Genomic DNA, 14,991 nt, shown 5'->3' with positions numbered 1-14,991 from the left:
ATCACACCAGCATCCTCAAGACGTCTGTTTCTCCTTCACCACCATCTCTGCTGGCAGAAAAACACGATATAGGTGCGAAATACGTATATAACATCTAATTTAATGACACTGAGGGGTAATACAGCACACAGATGTTTAGAAATGTGTTCCCCACGTTGATGCCCCTTTCAAACCGCCACATAATCATCGCACCTCAGCATCCACTTGCTTCGAGCAAGGAGATTTCTACCTTGCGCTCGGTCAACGGCAGGTTGTGTGTGCGCATCTTGAAGGTATGCGATTCTTAGGGCAACGCCTTTTCTTGGCGACAGTACAGTAACAGACAAGGTTCACCTTCATCCTGTCCCCCCTTGCGTTCGTAATGGCTTTCGGTTCCACCATCGCGGCCTCTCAAGCTCCGTTCGGTGTGGGGTAGCCACGATTATACCCAAAAGGTACGTATTGCACGTCGCAGCATGAGGACAGCGCGTTCCTAGAGGCGCTCGTGCGCGGTGCTCACTTTTTGGGCACGGTCCTCGGCGTATAGAGCCAGTTGCAGACGCTGACGACAGCCTCGTGTAATGCGACGTCCGCTCGAACGAGGTTGAGGAAGAGCTTTGCACCGGGATGTGCGATATCTTCGATACGCACATGAAATTCAGGAATGGGCCATTCGGGCTCTGGGTCGTGCGGCGGTGGAGGCGGCATCTCAGTGGCCAGAGAACGGGTCTGCTGAGCGGATGGACGAGCTGAGGTACGGGGTCCGGAGGCTGCTTGCACAAGTTGCAGGCCCAAATAGGCGAACCGTATCACGCTTTCCGATGGGGGGTTGCTGTGCGGGGACGTGACAGGATCACTATGCAGCGCGCGCCGGTGGCGTTCTCTCTTCCGCTCGCTCCGTGAGCACCGTCGAGGGCAGCGACTGCACGCTCATCTCTTCTCATCTGCGTCCCCTTCTGACCCAGCCAACTGACCCCTCATTTTGACTTGTCGACTTCTCTGTATGATCATGCTGTTCATCGCCAACTCTGACGTTCTCCCTAGCACGTAACGCCCAGTCCCCCGTTATAAGAGAGGGCAAAATGGAACGGTTCGTGGTCAACTGTCTCCTCACATTCCTACCTGTCTAGATGGCGAACGGTCTGCGTCGTCTCCACGCGTTTCTCACCACGTTCTCTGTCGGCGCTGCGACCGCTTGGGCGTATGGCTTCCCGGACTGTGTCAACGGCCCGCTGAAGAGCAACGCTGTCTGTGATATTACCAAGGACCCTATCACTCGAGCTACAGCGCTCATTGGCCTCTGGACTGACGAGGAGCTCACTAGCAACACAGTCAATGCATCTCCGGGTGTGCCCCGTTTAGGTCTTCCCGCCTACAACTGGTGGTCAGAAGGTTTGGTACGTATCTCGGCCTATCCATATCGTAATATACTCATTTTTATGTTTAGCACGGTGTAGCCCAAAGCCCGGGTGTGACCTTTGCACCATCCGGCAATTTTAGTCATGCGACCTCCTTCCCCCAACCCATTCTGATGGGTGCCGCATTCGACGACACACTCATTCAAGCGATCGCGACCATTGTGAGCACAGAAGGGCGCGCCTTCAACAATGCCGGCCGCGCTGGTCTCGATTACTGGACGCCCAATATCAATCGTGAGTCCTCTATCCTCCTCTCCGCTGTGGGACCGCTCACCAAAACAGCGTTTAATAGCGTTCAAGGATCCCCGATGGGGACGCGGACAGGAGACCCCGGGAGAGGACCCGTTCCACCTCTCCCAATATGTCTACAATCTCATCCTCGGCCTCCAAGGCGGGCTCGACCCGAAGCCGTACTTCAAGGTCGTCGCCGACTGCAAGCACTTCGCCGCGTATGACCTGGAGAACTGGGAGGGCATCGTGCGCAACGGGTTCGACGCGATCGTCTCGCAGCAGGACCTGTCCGAGTTCTACCTCCCGCCGTTCCAGACGTGCGTGCGCGACGCGAAGGTCGCGAGCGTAATGTGCTCGTACAACGCTGTGAACGGCATCCCGTCATGTGCGAATAGCTTCCTGCTGCAGGATGTGCTCCGTGACCACTGGGGATTCACGGACGACCGATGGGTCACGAGCGACTGCGACGCCGTTGAAAACATTTTAACACCGCATAAATATACTACCGACCCGGCACAAGCGGCGGCGGACGCGCTGCTAGCGGGCACTGACATCGACTGCGGGACGTTCTCGTCGACGTATCTTCCTGAAGCTCTGCAGCGTGGCCTGGTCAACTCGACCGATCTTCGGAGAGCAGCCATTCGTCAATACGCATCACTCGTTCGGTAAGTGTCCTTTCATCATTCTTAATACTGATGCTGAAAGAAGTTTTCAGCCTTGGCTACTTCGACGATCCAGCAGCTCAGCCGTATCGTCAGTTGGGGTGGTCCGACGTCAACACCCCGCAAGCTCAGCAGCTCGCACACACCGCCGCAGTTGAGGGTATCGTCCTACTGAAGAACGACGGAGTCCTCCCGTTCTCGAAGCACGTCCGCAAGCTCGCGCTCATCGGTCCCTGGGCAAACGCAACGAGTCTCCTGCAGGGCAGCTACATCGGTGTCGCACCTTACCTCGTGAGCCCGTTGCAAGGTGCACAAGAGGCCGGATTTGAGGTCGAGTACGTGCTCGGCACCAATGTGACGACACAGAACGACATGAGCGGCTTTGCTGCCGCCGTCGCCGCCGTGAGGCGCGCGGACGCGGTGGTCTTCGCGGGAGGGCTGGACGAGACGGTCGAGTGTGAGGGGACAGACCGCCTGAATGTAACGTGGCCAGGAAACCAGCTCGATCTCGTCGCAGAGCTAGAGCGCGTAGGCAAGCCGCTGATCGTCGCGCAGTTTGGTGGCGGCCAGCTCGACGACACCGCGCTCAAGCACAGTAAAGCAGTGTGTACCATCCCATTCTCTCCTCCCAACAACGCCCGTGACAGAAGCTAATCACGCGGGTGCGCATCGTGCTCCACCAGGTGAACGCAATCATCTGGGGCGGCTACCCTGGCCAAAGCGGCGGCACCGCGCTCTTCGACATCCTCACGGGAAAGGCGGCCCCCGCGGGACGCCTGCCCATCACGCAGTACCCTGCCGCGTACACCAAACAGGTCCCGATGACGGACATGAGCCTGCGCCCGAGTGCGACGAACCCCGGCCGGACGTACAAATGGTACTCCGGCACGCCCGTCTTCGAATTTGGCTTTGGGCTGCACTACACCACCTTCGTGTTCTCCTGGGCCGCCCCTAGCGCCGCCGCGGCTGTCGACTCCACCGCGTCGTTCGGCAGCCTCGCGAAATCCTACTCCATCTCCCAGCTAGTGGCGCACGGCCAGGAGAGCACGGCGTTCCTGGACCTGGCGCCCCTCGACACGTTCGCGGTGCGCGTGACGAACACGGGCAGGGTCGCGTCCGACTACGTCGCGCTGCTCTTCGTGAGCGGCGCGTTCGGGCCCGCGCCGCACCCGAAGAAGCAGCTCGTTGCGTACACGCGCGTGCACGGGCTTGCGCCGCGCGGCAGCACGGTCGCGCAGCTCCCGGTGACGCTGGGCGCGATCGCACGCGCGGACAAGAACGGGGAGAAGTGGGTGCACCCCGGGACGTACACGCTCGCGCTGGACACGGATGCGGTGCTGACGCACACGTTCACGTTGACGGGGAGCGCGGTGAAGATCGCATCGTGGCCCAAAGATAGCAGTTCGTGAAATGGATGATAAGTAAGCTGTTTTCCCACTGCTTTATGACGTTGGTCGATCCGAATACATGGCTAACAATCGCCTCCTAGCTTTGTTCTTGTACACAGTGACTTTACACCCTCTGCCTCTCTTAATCGAACTTGGCCTCCTTGAGGGGAATGAACACCGGGGTGACGAAGACCTTCTCCAGGTCCCACTGGTATAGCGCAATATCAGTGCTCTCGGTTACGCGTTTGTTGAGGATTACCACTTACCACTTCGCCGGAGGTGTAGAAGATGTCCTTCTTGATCAGGGCCCAGATGGCGTCGATGCTCTCGGCCTGGGCGATAATGAACGAGCCGGTCATCTTCGTCGCGGCGTCGGCATCGGTAGACTTGACGTCGGCGGGCAAGAGTCCACCGCCGAGCCCTGCCAAAAATGTAAGTGCCCATAGTTCGTTAAGCTCGAGAAGTCCTCATGAATCGAATCCGACAGGTCATCCTATATGATCCCCGACGTCGCTCTGGGGCGTTCGTGCACTCGCCGCGCGGCGAGTTTTGCAGTGCGCACGCATAGTGGATAAGAGCACTCAGCACTCACGTATGATTCCGCTCTGGAAATGGGGTGCGTTCTGCTCCAGGTGCTTCGCCGCATGCTTCATGCGCTGGGAGTCCGGCTTGTCCACAGCGTAGATGTGGAACAAGTTGAGGGTGGGAGTCGAGGCCATTTCTTCTCTTGGGTTGCAGTGGCTGGCGAGGATGTGGTGAGTTTGGGTATGCGTCCCTCACTTTGAACGGGCCAACACTTATATATGTCCCAGGACTACTGACCGGAGCCTCGTCTCATACCAGGACTGTCAGCGCGGAAGAGCTGCCGGGGTTTGCCCGCCCGCGTAGAATAACACCCATGTCTTACAAAGGTACGACCCAGAAGTGCATTCTAGCGGGATGAATTCGAGCGGGATGAGGTCGCGCGGGATGAGGCCGACCGGGCTTCGAATACGTGATGTTGCGCTTATGCCAGTGTATACCGGTATATCGGAGGTATGGCCGGTCAGTGTTGATTGATAACAAAAGTTCAGCGTCCATCATGTTGATAGAGAGTCTCACTTAGCCATGATCAGAGGAACAAGGTGAGCGCGGTCTCCCCCTGGTCTGAACGGATATCGAGCTCATTTTCTGAATCTTTCAGCTTGTGCATCGGATCCCTCATGCTGCATCACCGGTATGATCTTCTGCAGAACCATACAAGCAGGGTGCCGTTATATTGCTCTCGAAAAGCGCACCCTCGAGTCGGTCATGTTCAAGCTCGGTAATGGACACATATATTCGGCAATGGCAACCACGTGTATGCGCTATACAGACCGACCTCACGGGTTCGGCGACTCCCTTGCCAGTGCGGGGTATGGCTCGTGGCCCGTGGGATGGAAGACTACCGCAGCACCATCGATCGGTGGCGATGCCGTCTACACACAGCGGCTTGCGCGTAGATGCTCTCGAGATGACCTTCGAGTTCCCTTCTATTGCCTTGCTGCAGGGCGCCATGGCGGCACGTTGCCGTACGCACGGAATGTGCGTGTGCAGCAGCTGTGGTCGTATATCTCGCCTCGACCCCCCTCGTTCCGTCTCATAACGCTCTCTCCGCGCACTGGTAGACCTCTATCCGACCACTGTCCACTATCCTGCAACTATGGCGTCGACAATCAGCACATCAAGCCAGTCGACCGTCGCTGAGAATGTGATCTCCAGCATGAGGAAGTCGTTGAGCGATCTCCGCGTATGTGTCCCCGACGTTTTTACGCTCTCCCCAGGCAAACTCACATTAACATGCCCTGCTAGGCCACTCTCGGCTCACTGGGCGAGGAGACTGTCCAGAGCATACGACAGGGTGGCGAGAAAGAGATCGAGAACGAACTCAATGGGTATGGAACTCTGTCTCCGTTCGTGTATTGAGCTTGGCGATTAAGAAACTACGTGTGCCTTTTTTAGGATCAAGCAAAAGATGGGTAAATCTGAGAAGAAACAGAAAGCGGAGATCGACGAGATAAATGGTACGTCGGACTGTGCGCAGTCTATAAAGCTTTTCAATGGCCTGATGAGACTGTCCCAGCGCTCGTGAAGCAAGTACTGGAAGAGGAACTAGTCAGGCAGCTGACGGACCTCAGTGAGTGCCGATCGAGTAGAGCGTACAGCCTCGATATATGCTCATCGTGCCCGTAAATCATCAGTCCAAAGAGACGTCCTCGAAGAGATCGATGACCTTGTGAAGGCACAGGTCGCCCTGCAGCTGCCCAATCACCTCCCGCCAGGCCAGCTTGAGGAGATTCAGCGCCACAAAGATGAGCTCGCGCAGCTCGAGCTCGAACTGCACAACGCGTAAATACACTTATCATTCGTATATTTATCGGACCGGGCAATAGATCTCATGGTGTGCCTCCCCTTTCCCTCCCCTCTCAAGCGAAAGCGTCCGCCAAAACGCCGCGTTGCTGATGGACGGTGATCTCGAGCTGCATCCCCTACGCACGCCGCAGAACATCGTCAGCGCCAGCTTCCCCCGCACCCTCGGCGAGCTCTTCAACATGAGTGGTACGCCTTTCCCCTTTCACCCACATGCACACCACCGCCCCTCACTTACGTACCTTTTACTCGCAGAGCAAACCGCCGTGGTGCTCCTGCAGGAGCACGGCCGCCCCGACGCGATCGTGTCCGGGCCCGGCTCGCACGAGAAGAACGTGAACGAGTTCATGCGTCTATGCGGCGTTCGGTACCTCCTGGTACGGCGCCGCTCCCCCTCGTAGCTGTATGCGGTTTTGCTCACTGAGGCATCTGCCATTTGACCGGGTGCTGCACAGGCCTCGCTGAACGGCGGCGCCGCGATGCCCTGCAGCCCGACGATGGCGGCGGCAGCAGCGTCGGGGACGTTCCGTAGCTTCACGCTCTGAGGGATGGAGGTCGCGGCCGGGAGTGGCGGACATCAGGCGTGTTGGCACTCCTTGTATGATAGTCGGTTTCTTGTATGATCGAAGTTCGTTGTACGCTGTAGCTAGTGTAAAGTTGTCGTTGGTATCTTCGAGGGCGGATTCTAAGATATAGCGCAACACTTCTAGATATCATCCACACAGTCTACGGCTATCAGCTAGGGGGATGGACAGCACCCGAGGACGTACATACATATTTCTAGCTCGCTCCCATAAGGGTGTTCAGCGAGCGAGCCACCATTCCTACCGCCTCCATCACACACTCCTTGTCCTTGTCACGCACCAGCCGCATTATCCGGCCCTCGAACTTGTCCGGGTGGAACCGCAGCATCGTCTCCCGCAACTTCTCCTTTCGCTCCTTCTTCGCGACATCGGCGTCGGAGTGCGAGGCCACCTCTGGAGGTAGAAGGAACGCAGAAATGGCTTCCGCGGTGAGGTCGTCCATGACCACGGCAGCGTGCTCTTCGTGCTTGCTCGACGATATTGGAGGCATGATAGGCCAAGGTACGTCACGGAAGCGCAGGCTGCCCTCCTTCGCTGTGGTGTCTGGCGCGAGCAGCTCCTTCCACCGCGTGTCGTAGAACTCGCGAGCTTCGACTGCGCGAAGCTGCTCCCGAACGCTCTTGCGCTTCCGGCGCTCCTCCTCCGCTGCGCGCTCCATGCGCCGTGTCTCCTCCTTGACCGCCTTCTCGCGTTCGCGACGGGCCTTCCGCTCCGCGTCGCGGCGCATCTGCTCCTCGTGTTCTGCAGCATGCTTCTTCCTACACACCCACTCAATAAGCTTGCGCGCGCGCGAGGCAAAACAACAACGTACCTCCACATGCCCGACCGCACCCACTCCGCATAGTCCTCGTCCTCCATGTACTTCGGATCGATGCCCACCTCGTCGTCCATGCGCTCCATCCCGCCACCCCGCCAGCGCCGCGGTATGTGCGCGTACGTGTTCAGCGAGGCCTCGACGGAGTCCAGCCGCTCGTCCTCGCCCAGAGCCTCATACAACTTGTCCCGAAATCGCATCTCCTCGATCTCCGCCTGGATGCGCTCGTAGTCCGGCTTGTGCGCGCGGTGGCTGCCCGCGCCCGAGCCAGAGGCCGACCCTGAGGTAGACGCAGCGGCAGGCTGTGGACCATACTCGGAGTCGCTGTCATGGTATGTGCTCTGCGCGTCCTCCGTGCGCCGTCGTTTGCGTGCGTGGGCGCGCTCGCGCTCGTCGTAGGAGTCCGCCTCCTCGTCGTCAGACCGGGACTGAAGTTTCTTCTTGGCGGCTTTGCGCGCGGCTTTCTGCGCCTTGCGCCATTCGCGCTCTGCCTCCTCTGCGGGTGTTCGTTTGAGATGTAGCTTCCCTTTGGGCATCGTGAGGGACAAGAGGTGAGGGTATCAAGGAGAGCAGGTGCGTTCCTGGAGCGCTGGTGGCGCGGACGAGCCGAGAAGTAGCGCCCGTGCACGCCCCTTCGGGTAATTCCAAGTGGCGGTGCACCTCATTCTGGTTCTTCGCCACAACATCGTTGGTCGAAAATTAGGCCATGGGTTGCCTCATGAAATGTCTATATGATATGAACTGGTGCTTTGGCAGCTAGTATTTTAATCACGCAAACTGCTTGCGTGCGGGTAGCCTACTCGATGCGCTACCCAAGGTGGTGCGGGCGGCGATCACGGTCAAAGTAGTACATTGTATAGCTTTTTCGACCGATGCATGTCGTGAGACCGATTGCAGGAGCTTGGTGTACCGCAGGCGTTACAACGTGCCTCTGGGAATGCCCAATGGTATATTTCAAGCAAGACAGAATATAGGTTTGGACACTCAGCGTTCTCCGTGAAAGTGGAAGCGTTATCTCCTTTTGCGCTGGTTTTACAGCAGTTCTGTAGCCGAACAACGAGCTTGACCAAAAGAGGCGAACGAGGATCCTCGCTGTCTGCCTCGTGCACGCGTGCATGTCTGGCAAAGACCATCACTTCCCCAGAGTATGCGAGCTCGAAAAGAGCGGTCTCGAGCGTGGGGCGGGCGCGATTCGCAGCCAGCGCGCGTAGATCAGATTTCGCAGCACTCCGGACGTTTTCCGCGCTGCATCAATGCTCCTCTTCCTTCACTCGTCCTCGAGGCTCTCTGGCCTCTCTGTCTCTTGCGTCCGCCCTCCATACAGATCCCTGGCGAGCGTACGAACATGACAACCAGCAGGTACAGGCTTTGGGCGGCCGATCGGGCGACCAGAATTGGTAGGGCGCAGCGTGGGAACCGATGACTCTAGTAGCCATACTTTGGCGGTGATCTCTGTTCAGCCTCCTCAGCCTCTTTCCATCCCAACAACACCTCGTCTTCCGACTCGTCCCCCCGACCCCCTCAATTTCCTCCCTTACGCGCTGCAGTCATGAGCTCTGCTTCACCACCGCCGGCGCGCGAGTTCACGGACCCGCCAAATTACCAATTCCCCACCCACCGCCTCACCCGTATCCTGCGCAACCCAGACAAGCAACCTCTTGTCCTCGTCGCCTGCGGGTCCTTCAGCCCGCTCACTTATCTCCATCTGCGCATGTTTGAGATGGCCAAGGACTACGTTCGCCAGAACACGGATCTCGAGATCGTTGGGGGCTACCTGAGTCCCGTTAGCGACCAATACAAGAAGCCAGGTCTGCTCAGCGCACAACACAGGTGAGCATATCGCATCCAGTTACGGTTCAGACCCTCCCCCTATGTCGGTTTCGTGTGGGAGTGTTCTGCGTCCACCGCTGATAGTGGAGCAATTATTGCACCCTCAATTTGGTCACGTGAGCCGTAGCACCTCATCGTCTTCCGCATGTGCGGGAGAACGGTGAGAGCGACAGGAACATTCAGGAGAGACTTTAAAGAGGGGATGGCCCGTCAGGGCAGTCGGTCTCGCGCGGAAGTAGCATGCTTAGTGTGGGAGGCCGTATGATCCCGTGTCCCTGAGGGTATGGGTTCGTGACCCGGCCTCGGGATGGGTTGTCAGCATCTCGGCGCTGGTATAGCCCTTTGGCGCAGGTGTTTTGCGGAGCATATTCCGGCGTCCTGCGGCATTAGCGGGTAACTAGTGGACCACTTGACACGGCCGGCAAGGTGCGGACGCCCCCATGGCCAAGTGCTATAGTCGGGGTGTGACCTGACCAAAAGGCTGAAATGCATGCGATAGTTTAACGCAGAGTTTAGTTATCACATGGCTATAGTGGCATGTCGGTTTTGGCCTTCATCTGCCGTGCATGAACCTCCAGCATTGGAGCGCAATGTGCGCCCTCTGTGACGCTCCACCTGTGCTCGCCCTCGATTAAGTCGCATTATGGCGCCGCAATGCTTGGCCACATGGGCCATTCGCCGCGGGTGGCCTATGTGGCTGAGCTCTGACGGGAACATGCACGGGTGTGTGGTATGGCGCACGACGAGCAGCGATAGCTCATGATTGGCGCAATGGATAATGAGTATGAACGATCACTCGTCACTCCCAAGTGGTTGGCTGAGATTGTTCCGATGTTTTGAGGAACGTCATCTGCGGAACATTGCGTTCCCTCTGCTTATCTTGCACGCGTTCTTCGAGTATCCTAGTTTACGCGGTTGCTAACATGTTTTCCATCGCAGAACAAATATGTGCAACCTCGCTGCTGAGCAAACGTCGCAGTGGTTGATGGTGGACCCCTGGGAAGCGTTCCAGTCGTATCAGCGCACTGCGGTTGTGCTCGACCACTTCGAGTACGAGATCAACACCAAGCGTGGCGGCATCGAGGCCAGCGACGGTACCCGGAAGCCCGCACGGATCATGCTCCTCGCTGGCTCGGATCTCATTGCGACGATGAGCGAGCCGGGCGTATGGTCTGAGTCGGACCTCGACCACATCCTTGGGCGGTACGGCGTGCTCATCATCGAGCGCGCCGGTGCGGACATGGACCAGGCGATCGACAGCCTCTCACGATGGCGGCACAACATCCACCTCATCCACCAGCTTGTCCAAAACGACGTCTCCTCGACCAAGGTCCGCCTCTTCCTCCGACGCGGCCTGAGCGTGCGCTACCTTCTCCCCGCCCCTGTCGTGGACTATATCGAGGAGCACGGGCTGTACATGGACGACGGGCCCAACTCGAGCTCGGCGGCCGGTGCGATAGCGGCGGAGAAGGAGAAGGGCAAGGAGAAGGAGGCGTCGTCGTCGGCCTCATAGTCGTGATTCCCGGGCGGACTTGGTGTGGTGTACGATTTGCTGAGGAGTGTCTTGATTAGCGTTAGAGCGGGTTCCGCATTGCTTCCATCTTCCATGTTTCCGTGCTCATGTTTCCCGGGCCACTACCCACCAACAGAAGGAAAGAGAACGAAAAGGGGGGCGCGTCGCGTGAATGCGTTGTATTTGTCTTCCATCTATGCCGTATCTTACACACTAATACTACGGGTCGGTCCGTTGCAGTTCCATTCCTCCCTTCCAGCGCGACAACACGAATATTCATCCTACTCGCCTAATACCGGCTGCCCTGGCCAAGCTCCAAGGCACGCCGTCCTAGGTCGCCTTGCGCGTCCACACCTCGCGGCCCGCAACCCACGTGCTGAGCACCTTGCCCTTGCGGTCGAGCACGACGAGGTCCGCGTCTGCCCCAGCGCGCAGCGTGCCCTTGCGGTGCTCGAGCCCGAGGCAGCGCGCGGGGTTGTACGTCGCGCAGCGGAGCGCCTCGCCGAGCGAGCAGCCCGTGAAGCGCGAGAAGTTGCGCACGCACTTGTCGAGCGTGACGACGGAGCCGGCGAGCGTGTCCGTGCCCTCGAGGTACAGCTTGTCGCCGGCCTTGACGAAGCGCTTGCCGTCGCGCCATGCGTGGATGCCGTCTTTGAGGTTCGGGTCGAGGATCTTCATCGCTGGAGGCACGGTCAATATTTCGACGGTCACTGTGATAGAAAGAGGACGTACCGTCCGTGATGAGGATGCAGCCGTCGGGGTACGCCGAGTACGCAAGCTAGGGTACACATTCAGCACACGCGGCATGTAATAACAAACACCGGCGGCACATACCCTGACGGAGTTCGGGTGCGAGTGGATGCCGTCGACGATCATCTCATAGAACGGACGCTCGAACGCGAGGTCTGCGACCTTGCCCTTCTGTAGGCCCAACTCGAAGCCCTCCTGCGCGCGCAGCAGCGGCGTCTGCGGCGGCGTCTGCACGTCGTCGAACGCCTCCGACGCCGGCTGCGGGCCCGCCTGCGCGGCCGCACGCTTCAGCACGGACGGCACGCGGTGCAGCGACGCGAGCGCGGCGGCCTGTTCCTGCGCGGCGGTGCGCGGGGACTCGGCGGGGGACGCGCCGAGGAGGCCGATGATGGAGGGGTCGCGGTGATGCAGCTGCGGCATGGCGTTGAAGAGGTGCGTGATGAGGCGCGCGCCGCGCTGGACGGCGGCGGTCGCGATGTCGGTCGTGGCGATGCTGTCGTCGCGTGAATATCAAGAATAGCGTGAAATGGCGAAAACGGTTACCTGTGGCCGATGGAGAATACGACGCCACGGCGAACGAGCTCTTCGACGGACGACATGACGCCGTCGACTTCAGGCGCGGCTGTGATGACGCGCACGCCGAGCGCGTCCTCAGTGTCTCCGGCCATGAGCCAGTCCTCAGTCTCGGCGAGGTTCTCTGCGCCGTAGACGTCCTCGAAGGATTTGATCTCTTCCTTCGCGGGGACGAGGAACTGGGGTGCGTGTGCACCGCGCTTGGCAAATTGGATGAACGGCCCTTCGGCGTGCCAGCCGAGGAGCGTGGCGGAGCCGGGTGCGCTGTATGGGCGCAGGAGGTGAAGGAGTTTCGGGTAGAGCGATCGCTCTTGGGTCTGTGCAATAGCGTCAGAAAACGTGCTCGCCAGAGACAATGTTTACTGGGTGAGTGAGATATAACGCGAAAACACTAGTGCTGAGGCTATTCCGAGCTTCGTTCAGAGAAAATGCCAGGGCATATGCACGGTACATAGCGAACGCGCAACACTGCTTGATCTCCCGAAGGTCTCTGGCATGCGCACTCCTCTGTACTCCATACAATCTGTAGGAATATCCCTTGCGGCAGTGCACAGACCGGATGGCACAGCTTTTCTTCAGCGGAAAACCTTGCGGAATTACTGTTTGCAGGATCATAGCAACCTGGGTGACCGTACATAACCCTTCGAAATGGATCAAATGGCTCGGTATAGTACGGCCACCCGGCACTGAGAAGCGTCCGGTTTCCCAGTAAAAGTGCAAAAGACTCACGATGATGGTGGGTAGCAGTCTAGGAAGCCGGTGTGAGGGTCGAGACCTGCTCGGCTTTCAGGCAAGTACTCACGACGTTACTCCCGTCTCGACGATGTTCTTGGCTACACGCCTCAGCCCAGCGGTGTAAGCCTCATCATCGTCTTCATATACCGAAAAGTCGAAGTTGTATGCGCCATTGATCTGTATGTCAATGAGTCCGGGACTAAGGGAGCGTCAGAACTGAGCAGCTGAAGGCGTACGATAGCGGACTCACCTGAGGATGTTCCCGCCGAGGTCAATAATCCTGTCCGGCCTCTCCTTACGCAGGAAGAAGGTGCGCTGTGAGTCGAGGATAACCCCGCGCCTCTCGTCAATCCAGAGGTCTTTCTGCACGAGCCCGCCATCTTCCGTAGGCAGCAAGCAGTTTGTGAAGCAGATAAGGCCGTTTGCGGAGGACATGGTGGCAAAGCAGAGAGCAACAACTACTTCGGACCAAATGCGATGCAGTATGTTTTATCGAAGTGCGGGCTCACTCTAGGCGTGATCGCTTTCCATTCTCAGTCCCCGCGGCATTGGCCAGAGTTCGAGAGCATGTGGGCGCAGGCCAATCGCGGCGTCGAGCAGCGTGGTCGGCGAACGTTCCATCGGCACGCCGGCCCACAAGTGGCATCAGCAGAGCGCCCAGGTGAGCACTATGGTGAGCAGTCATTGGACAGAGCGGTGAGAAGGGCAGTCAACTTGGCAGATGGACGACGTGGTGAGGTCGCGAGTAAAGTCACCGCCGTCGCCGTCACCGACAGTGAGCAGCAGTGAGCTCGAAGCTGGCTGCCGGTTTGAGCGCTTGTGCCGGTCCGATCACCGGGATCGGCCGAAGACCTCCTGAGGCTTTGGCGACGACCGTCGAGTGCAGGCTTCACTCAGTATGTGACCGCCACCACCACCACCACCACCAGTTGGAATTGCTTGTATATTTGAGCTGTTTGAAGCTCGGAAACTGTCTATACGTCAGACATCAATTGCTCAAGGGATACAGAATTTAACATCTCTCACATATACTACTGTGTGCACGACGCGTAAGCACGCAGTTGAATATTAATCATGATTCAGACTACATACTAACTTTTCTCGTCCCTTTTCTAGGTAAGAGGACGCCCTGGGTACATGTATTGGCCGCAGGCATCCGTAAAAAAGTTTAATGAGTGTCCCGCAAGAGGGCGCAAGTCACCGAACGCGTGTCTGATGAAGACCATTACCCCGCCGCACTCAGACTCTAAAATGGTCCAGGCAAGTTTGCAGCACATGTGAGGGGACTTGTGGTTTCCCGGGGACACCTGAGTCCATCGTGAAATGTACATCGCTGTGCTTCTGTCTTTGTCCGGCGAGACACATCCCGTTATGGCCGGTGATAGTGCTGATCCGGCAGTTCACTTGGGAGCACAAGACTGTCAGAGTCTTCATCCTGGTCGGTCGCGATGGCTCCTTGCAGAGCAAGCCAGTACGTAAATTTTCCCTCCATAGCAACAGGCCGTTCAAGCGTACAAGATGCTCTTCGCGCTCCGCCTGCGACCGGAACCCACATTCCCTCCTGGTGATCTTTTGACGCACTTTCTCTCTCTCTGCCAGGCTCTCACCATCACGCCAGGAGCGTCGCGATTCCGGTGCAAGTCAAGATGACTACTTCGAAAGGGCAGGGCTCAGGGTCGAGACCGGAGGTTGACTCAGTATAGCCCGACATCGAAGACCGGTCCCGCTCTTTAGCGGCATCATGTGTCGGGGGACTCCTGCAAGATGGTGGTGAGTCAGCTTCACTCACTTGCGAGTTGCGGGTCACCGCTAATGTTTAGTTGCTCACTTCCCGTCATACAGACCAGCGGCCAATGGCTACTTCCAGTAGTGTCGCACGCGTAGTGCTGAACATCTGGCGGTATGTTGCTGCACCCATAGCGCCTATACCGCCCTAGTCTATAAGGCTGAGCTCTCTTGCGCTATAAAGGCCTCGTATTGCGCGCGTTCATTTCATGACAGTTTCCCGATTCCTCCGTCCGACGTCAAGATCGTTTCCCCTGCGCAGATGCTATGTTGTTGCCATCTGCCATCTGAGTCGGCACGACTAGTCATTGAATATTGTATGCGGTCGCAGTGCGTACCCA

General features: G+C 58.1%; 5 protein-coding genes across 5 annotated transcripts; 2 read left to right on the top strand and 3 right to left on the bottom strand.

Annotated features, from left to right (window-relative positions):
• Window positions 1-1,109: 1,109 nt before the first annotated feature.
• On the top strand, window positions 1,110-3,699 carry TRAVEDRAFT_132011 (glycoside hydrolase family 3 protein; the record flags this gene model as incomplete). The annotated part of the gene is made up of 5 exons (XM_008044752.1): window positions 1,110-1,376; window positions 1,427-1,631; window positions 1,690-2,293; window positions 2,344-2,893; window positions 2,974-3,699. The coding sequence occupies 5 exons, from the start codon at window positions 1,110-1,112 to the stop codon at window positions 3,697-3,699; spliced, it is 2,352 nt and encodes a 783-aa protein (XP_008042943.1).
• A 121-nt stretch (window positions 3,700-3,820) lies between these two features.
• On the bottom strand, window positions 3,821-4,397 carry TRAVEDRAFT_23196 (uncharacterized protein; the record flags this gene model as incomplete). Its single annotated transcript, XM_008044346.1, has 3 exons — window positions 3,821-3,886; window positions 3,945-4,099; window positions 4,271-4,397. The coding sequence occupies 3 exons, from the start codon at window positions 4,395-4,397 to the stop codon at window positions 3,821-3,823; spliced, it is 348 nt and encodes a 115-aa protein (XP_008042537.1).
• A 1,499-nt stretch (window positions 4,398-5,896) lies between these two features.
• On the top strand, window positions 5,897-6,467 carry TRAVEDRAFT_131818 (uncharacterized protein; the record flags this gene model as incomplete). The annotated part of the gene is made up of 3 exons (XM_008044751.1): window positions 5,897-6,045; window positions 6,128-6,255; window positions 6,322-6,467. Coding segments are annotated over 3 exons (423 nt in total), but the record flags the coding sequence as incomplete, so codon positions are not given.
• A 379-nt stretch (window positions 6,468-6,846) lies between these two features.
• On the bottom strand, window positions 6,847-8,000 carry TRAVEDRAFT_132525 (uncharacterized protein; the record flags this gene model as incomplete). The annotated part of the gene is made up of 2 exons (XM_008044750.1): window positions 6,847-7,404; window positions 7,458-8,000. The coding sequence occupies 2 exons, from the start codon at window positions 7,998-8,000 to the stop codon at window positions 6,847-6,849; spliced, it is 1,101 nt and encodes a 366-aa protein (XP_008042941.1).
• Window positions 8,001-9,067: 1,067 nt separating this feature from the next.
• On the bottom strand, window positions 9,068-13,311 carry TRAVEDRAFT_153914 (Metallo-dependent hydrolase). Its single transcript, XM_008044749.1, has 8 exons — window positions 13,116-13,311; window positions 12,933-13,064; window positions 12,860-12,878; window positions 12,101-12,447; window positions 11,642-12,050; window positions 11,540-11,585; window positions 10,234-11,487; window positions 9,068-9,294 (listed from the first exon to the last, which is right to left on the bottom strand). The coding sequence occupies exons 1-7, from the start codon at window positions 13,298-13,300 to the stop codon at window positions 11,138-11,140; spliced, it is 1,488 nt and encodes a 495-aa protein (XP_008042940.1). The 5' UTR covers window positions 13,301-13,311; the 3' UTR covers window positions 9,068-9,294; window positions 10,234-11,137.
• Window positions 13,312-14,991: the final 1,680 nt, after the last annotated feature.

Source organism: Trametes versicolor (assembly GCF_000271585.1).
Source record: "Trametes versicolor FP-101664 SS1 unplaced genomic scaffold TRAVEscaffold_11, whole genome shotgun sequence".
NCBI classification, from domain to species: domain Eukaryota; kingdom Fungi; phylum Basidiomycota; class Agaricomycetes; order Polyporales; family Polyporaceae; genus Trametes; species Trametes versicolor.
Note: the sequence above shows the minus strand (reverse complement) of the source record. Positions and strands in the feature narration are given on the sequence as shown.